This window comes from Panthera pardus, unplaced genomic scaffold, assembly GCF_024362965.1.
Source record: "Panthera pardus isolate Hobbes unplaced genomic scaffold, ASM2436296v1 HiC_scaffold_16, whole genome shotgun sequence".
In the NCBI taxonomy this organism is placed as follows: domain Eukaryota; kingdom Metazoa; phylum Chordata; class Mammalia; order Carnivora; family Felidae; genus Panthera; species Panthera pardus.
Window position 1 is genome coordinate 72,516,580 of NW_026526721.1, and position 7,100 is coordinate 72,523,679.

At 44.5% G+C, this 7,100-nt stretch overlaps 1 protein-coding gene across 1 annotated transcript in view; it reads right to left on the reverse strand.

Annotated features, from left to right (window-relative positions):
- BDH1 (3-hydroxybutyrate dehydrogenase 1) overlaps window positions 1–6,822 on the reverse strand; it is a 35,818-nt gene extending 28,996 nt beyond the window's left edge. Inside the window, exon 1 of the mRNA XM_019448771.2 lies at window positions 6,695–6,822. Coding sequence (XP_019304316.1) covers window positions 6,695–6,777 — 83 coding nt within the window. The 5' untranslated portion in view covers window positions 6,778–6,822. The remainder of the gene's footprint in view (window positions 1–6,694) is intronic.
- Window positions 6,823–7,100: the final 278 nt, after the last annotated feature.

The following is a 7,100-nucleotide window of genomic DNA, read 5'->3' on the forward strand; positions in this document are numbered from 1 at the left end:
TTCATATGTAGTTAAAAAATAACACAGAGAGATGTCCTGTAACCCTTTACCCAATTTCCCCCAATGGCAACATTTTGCAAAACTATATAGCACAATATCACAATCAGGATATTGACATACAGTGAAAATACAGAAGATTTCCATCACCGCAAGGATCCCTCATGTTACCCTTTTATAGCCACACCCACTTCTCTCCCACCTCATAGCCTCTTTAACCACTAATCTGCTCTCCATCCCTACAATTTTGTCATTTCAAGAATGTTATATAAATGGAGTCACACAGTATATATAACCTTTTAGGATTGCTTTTTTCACTGAACATAATTCTCTGGAGATTCATCCAGATTGTTGCATGTATCAATATTCTTTTTTTATTGCTACATTGTATTTCATGGCATGGGTATACCACAGTTTAACCATTCAACTACTTTTGTTTGTTTTTAAGTAGGCTCCACCTCCAACATGGGGCTGGAAATCACCACCCTGAGATCAAGAGTTGCATGCTCTACTGACTGACCCAGCCAAGTGCCCCTGACCATTCAACTATTAAAGGGCATCCAGAATGTTTCCAGTTTGGAGTTATTACAAATAAAGCTGCTATGAACATTCCTGTACAAGTTTTTGTACAAATCTATTTTTCTCTTGGGTAAATGCCCAGGAGAGCAATTGCTGGGTCATATGGTAGTTGCATGTTTAGTTTTTAAGAAACCTTCACACTGTTTTGCAAAGTGGCTGAAGCCTTCTACGTTACAGCAGCAACGGATGAGTGATCCAGTTTCTCCATATCCTTGCCAGCATTTGGTGGTCTCACCACTTTTATTTTAGCCATAGTGATGACTAAAAAAGATAATCTCACCGTTTCTAATTTGCATTTCTCAAATGGCTAATGATGTTGAACATCTTTTCATGTACTTATTTGCCATCTGTATATGTTCTTTGGTAAGATGTCTCTTCATGTCTTTTGTCTATATTCTTTTTTTTAAGATTTTATTTTATTTATTTTTTTATTAAAAAATTTTTAACGTTTATTTTTGAGAGACAGAGAGAGAATACAAGCTGGGGTTGGGGGAGCAGAGAGAGAGAGGGAGACACAGAATCTGAAGCAGGCTCCAGGCTCTGGGCTGTCAGCACAGAGCCCGATGCAGGGCTTGAACTCACCAACCGTGAGATCATGACCTGAGCTGAAGTCAGTGCTTGACTGACTGAGCCACCCAGGCACCCCAAGATTTTATTTTTAAGTTACCTCCACACCCAACATGGGGCTTGAACTCACAACCCCGAGATCAAGAGTCACACGCTCCTCTGATTCAGCCAGCCAACTGCCCCTCACTATTGAGTTTTGAGAGTTTGTTACATGTTTTAGATGCTAGTTCTCTGTCACATATATAGTATGCAAATATTTTCTCCTATCCTGGAAGTTGTCTCTTCATCCTCTTCACAGGCTCTTTCGCAGAGGGAACGTGTTTCATTTTGATGAAGTCTGACATCAATTTTTCCTTTTATGGGTAATGCTTTTGGTGTCAAGTTTTGGAACTCTGTCTACCCCAGAACCCAAAGATTTTCTCCTGTTTTTTTCCTAAGAGTGTGATAGTTTTGTGTTTTACATTTTAAGTCCATGATCCATTTTGAGTTAACTTTTATATACAATGTGAGACTTAGGTCAAAGTGCATTTTTTTTTTTTTTTTTTTTTTTTTATGGCCTAAGCATGTCCAATTGCTCCAGAACCATTTTTTGAAAATGTTGTCTTTTCTGCATTTCATTGCTTTTGCACCTTTGTCAAATATCAGTTTGGCATATTTGGGTGGGTCTATTTCTGGATTCTCTCTTCTGTTTCATTGAGCTATGTGCTCCCATCTTTTCTTTTTCAAAACTGTTTTTGCTATCCTATTTTCCTTGCCTGTTCGTACAACTTCTAGAACAATCTTATCCTTATCTACAAAAATCTGGCTGGGATTTTTATACAAATTGTGCTAAGCTTGTATATCAATTTGAGGGAAATTGACATTTTTACTTTTTTTGAGTTCTTCGATCCCTGAACATAGTATGGGATTTATTTAGATCGTTGATTTCTTTCATCAGCACTGTATAGTTTCCTGCATACAAAATCCTGTACATGGTTACTGTATTTATGCTTCAGTAGCTCATTTTTTTGAGTTTTTTAAATGGTATTGTTTTAAATTTTGATATCCACAGTTCATTGCTAGGATATAAAAATACACTTTATTTATATTCTTTTATTTTGTGTGCTATCATGATTCCTGAAAGAAACCTATTTTTTCATGGTTTATATTTTTGTGTATTACTGAATTCTATTTGCTAATATTTTAAGAATTTTTGCATCTGTATGCATGAGGGATATTGGTCTGTGGTTCTTTTTTTTTTTTTTTTTTAATGTTTATTTATTTTGAGAGACACAGGGACGGGGGAGGGGCAGAGAGAGCGGAGAGAGAATCCCAAGCAGGCTCCGCACTGTCAGTGTGGAGCCCGACGCAGGGCTCGATCTCACACACTCTGAGATCATGACCTCGGCCAAAATCAAGAGTCAGATGCTCAACCAACTGAGCTACCCAGGCACCCCCTCTTTTTCTGTACAGTATTCGTAGAGTTTGGAACCAGGGTAATACTACCTTCATAAAGTGCAAAGTGTTCGCCCTGGGTAGGGATTGAGTTCCGGCTCCCTATGAGGTCTCCACTCATACTCCCTGCCTGGGAGGGGTCGGGATGTCTCACTACTGCTCCCCACATGCACGGGAGTGTGGTCTCACTACTGCTGAGAGGTTGGCAAAGTCCTGATTCTCCCTGACTCCCACCCACACAGGCAGGGTGCCTGATTACTGCTGGGTGAGAACAAAAGTCCTGGCCCCTCGTTGGCTTTCTCTGACACTACCCCTGATGGAGGGAGTGCAGTACCTCACTACAGCCTGGTGAAGGTGGAGGTGCAGGCTCAACACCTCACCATCTGGGGGAGGCCACAGCTTTTTTCTGTGGTGGCTGCCTAGAGCGCAGTGATTATTGTCCACAGTTTTCTGTCTTGCTAGGCTGGTCTTTTGGCTAAAGAGAGCAAGCTTTTGCTGGGGCTTTTTGTGCCTAGGCTCACTGGCATTTTTGGGTTCAGCTCCAAGTGTGGGATAGATGAAGGGGAAAGAAAACCTAGAGAGCTCATCACTGTGTTGTTTCTTAGTCCCCGAGGTCCCTAGCTGATCTGCCTTCTTCTCTCCATCTTCTAGAATCTTGCTATGCTTGCTTTACATAATACCCGGGGGGTTTAGTCGTACCTTTTGGAAGCCAATAGAGAAAAGTACATCTACTCCATCTTTCCAGAAGGAGAAGTGCAGTTAGTTTTTAAACGAATATTAAACCAGAAATGATAAATGGAGGTGGTGGAGGCAAGTGAGCAGCTGGTAACAGGGGAGAGAAGGTAGGAGATAGACTTGTACTGTTTTCTACCATTTGAATTTTGTACTCTGCTAATATATTATCTACTCAAAACAAAGTTTTTTTAGATATTCATAAAAATGTGTTATCCAACATTCTTCAAGAACAATGGGTTCACTAGCCAGAAACGAGGGTCCAGTAGAAAATCTGCCAGAGTAAACTCCTGTCCGTTTGAACTGTCATAGAAGAGTCTCTTTGGACTTTAAATCCTAGTACATGCTGGTCTCATGAGCAGAATGGTACAGTTAGAATGTTCAAAGGTAGTTAAATGATTTTATCCAAAGAGAATCGCTGTTTTTCCAAGACCCCAGAGGTTAATCTGCAAAAAAAGAACAAGGTGTCCGTCTGGACCAGATTATATGTGTTCCTCCCCCTGCAAGTTCCTTTGTACTACTTGATACTTTGAGAAGTAACAGAAAGGTCACAGCAGGAGAAAGAACTTATTTCAAACGGACTTGCCGCCAGATTTTTTCTCATCTACTTCCCCATTCTCAAATATATTCGGACCCAGACTTGACTCTCTCTGGGTGTACTGTAGCAGGCTGTACTGCCCAGACCCAGCTGTCAGTGGTGTTATTTCTTCTTCTCTACCCAGCACAAGGCTCCATCCCTCCACACTCACCTCCCAAGAGGCACAACCTTGACAAGGTGGGGGAGTGGGGCCAAGATTAGCATGCGGAAGCTCCAGCAACATGAGGGTACCCTCCTGGGGACTGCGTGGCTTCTCACCTTTCCCCCTTGGCCATTGCTGGGATCGCCTCGTCCTGCTCCTATTCTCACTGGGAGGCTCCTGTAGCTGCTGTGGGTCCCTAGCTTGGGGCTACTGCTCAATTTGAGGGTTCTTGGGCCTGGAAAGGCCTTAACACCTCAATTCTCTAACTTTAGTTGACAAGCACCTGGGGAGCTTGTTACAATGCAGACTCCCAGGCCCCTCCCATTGACCTTCTGATTCAGCAGGAAGGGGCGGCAGCAAACTGAGGGTCACCCAAACCCCTTACTCCATCAGCTATGCCAGTCTCACAGGCGGTTCTAGTTCAACTTGGGACAGTCAGTAAACTTTCTGAGGGGTAGAATCCCAAAGAGGTAGCAGCCAGATTCAGAGAAGAAGAGCTGGCTGGCTGCTGTCCTAACCTACCAGCGCCATTAGATGGGGCAGGAACTTCCCTGAGGGCCTGTGGGAGAAGCCCCTGGTCCCCAGAGTACTGTCATCTGGGAACTTGCCAGGCCACATTTGAGATGCCACCCCATGCTGGCCAGGGCATTAATCCTGGCTTCTTTTCCATCTTACCAGTCTGTGTCTCTATCCCTTTTGTTCCTCCATCATGAATCAGCCACAATGACCGGTAACCCAGCTTTCTGCTGAGAGGAGTCATGACTAAGTGATTTGACAGGCTGATCATAACAAGATGGAGTCTAGGAGGGACAAATGTCAGGGACACAATGCAGCTTGGGAGAAATATGGCCTCACACAGCAGCATATGTGAAAACATAGTAGTCCGCTCAACCATGAATCACAAGTGATGTGACTGCCAAAAGAATCTAACGTGAGCCAAGGCTGGAAAGGATAAAGAAGCCCTTCTCCACTCTGCCTGGGTCAGGCTATCCTGGAGTATTACACATCATGCCCGGGCAGGCAGTGCTGAGCACTGGAGTTAAGCCAACCGGTATGTATAACCAGGATCCAGGAGGTGGTGTCCAGGAGGTGGGGAACGCACCAGTAAGTCACCTCTCCTGGGGGAGGGCAGGTCATCAGGTCATTGTCCTTCAAAAGAGCCAGGCTCCATTCTCTCTTCAATGGGATGCTGCCTTTGTGGGAAGGGCCATTTTATACTCCTCCTCCTCCTTCTCCTCCCCCCCATCCTCCCCCCCTTCTTCTTCCTCTTCCTCCTCCTCCTCCCCCCCCCTCCTCCTCCTCCTCCTCCTCCTCCTCCTCCTCCTCCTCCTCCTCCTCCTTTCAGAGACAGCACGTGTGCATGAGCAGGGGAAGGGGCAGAGGGAGCAAGAGAGACTCGGCATGAAGTGCAACGTGGGGCTCAATCCTACGACCCTGGGATCATGACCTGGGCCGAAATCAAGAGGCAGATGCTCAGCCAACTGTGCCACCCAGATGCCCCTATACTCTTCTTATATGAGGTCTTCTGCTAGTTGAAGCCCATCTCCAACCAAGCTTCTGTAGCCCAAGGAAATGCCTTTAAGAAAATGGTGCTAAAAGCCTAAATGCATGTTCTTCTAGACAGACATATTAATCAGTATAGAAAATATCCATCAATTTTCTAGCTGCTGAGACTTTGAATTTAACCTGACACCTAATTTCTCTCCTTTCAAATATAAAGGAACAGAACGTATTATTTTTTCCTTGCCTCTGTGCTGCAAAAGACAAAAATGAGGTAACAGAGCACTCTGAACCCCCTTGGAAAAGGCAATTCCAGAAGTTCTCAAAGAAGAGCTGCTTGTTTAATTTGTACTTAATGCTTTCTCTAAATCACACAAACAGTTCAGTGAAGCCTCAGGACATTTTAGTTAACTGGTTCCATGTGTAAGTTTTAAAAACAGCAATTATCCAGGAGATCAAAGTATTGGGACACATCAACGTTCTATGTCTCCATAGACATAGAACATTCTATGTTCCAAGAGGGGCATCACCTCACTCAGGTAGGACTCTTCCAGACATACAGATCTGAGTGTAAATATGACAAAACATCACACAAACGCAAACTGACAGGCATTCTTCCAAAGTGTCAAGGTCATGAACAACAAAAACTGAGGAACTATCCCCAGTAGGAAGAGACTGAGGAGACATGACAACTAAATGCACTGTGGGACCCTGGTTTGTACCTGGAACCAGGAAAAGGTCCGTTTGTAGGCTATTTGGTAAAATTTGAATCAGGTCTCTAGATCAGTCCATCATATCACATCAGTGGTAATTTCCTGGTTTTGCTGATTGCACAATGCAAGGGAAGTTAGGTGAAAGACACAGGAACCCTTTGTACTAATTTTGCAACCTTTGTATAAGGGTAGTTATTTCAAAATAAAAAGTTGAAGAGAATAAAGCAGTGTTGAAAGATATTCTTCTGTGCCCTGTGAAAGTCTTTGTCTGTTGCAGGCACCTTTGGGTTTCCTTTGCTGGTAGAGAGCAGGGGCTGGCAGACATCTTTGAGGGTCAGGCCTTAACACCTCCTGCATCATCCGTGTGTGAAGAGCTCTGTTTCGCCTAGAAGGTGTGACCCTCGAGGGCACCTCCATCTTTTAGTTTCTTACCTTGTTCCCTTTTCTCTATCACACAAACTCAGGGTTTTCCCTGGGAGCTGTGACAGGGGTCTGAAGAGGCGGGCAGTCAGCATTATGGCCACAAGAGGTAGAATGGTCAGCCTCCTCCCGGGGGGGTTCTGAAACGCAAAATGTATACTCAGCATTGCCTTGTTGCCTTCCCGCGTTTACCTTTCAGGGGCTTAGACGGGAGGGGCCATTTTCACTCCAGGTTGTGAGAGTCCCAACTGGACCTGTCTGTCTGGCCCAGGTCTGCTCATGGCACTAGACAGTGTCCTCCTGCACTGCCTACATCAAGCTGCAGCTTCATAGGATAGAAAGAGTCAGGAGGCTGGGTTCTGGTTCTGGTTCCGGCTGTGCCACCAACTCCTTGGGCAACCCTGGGCAAGCCATCACC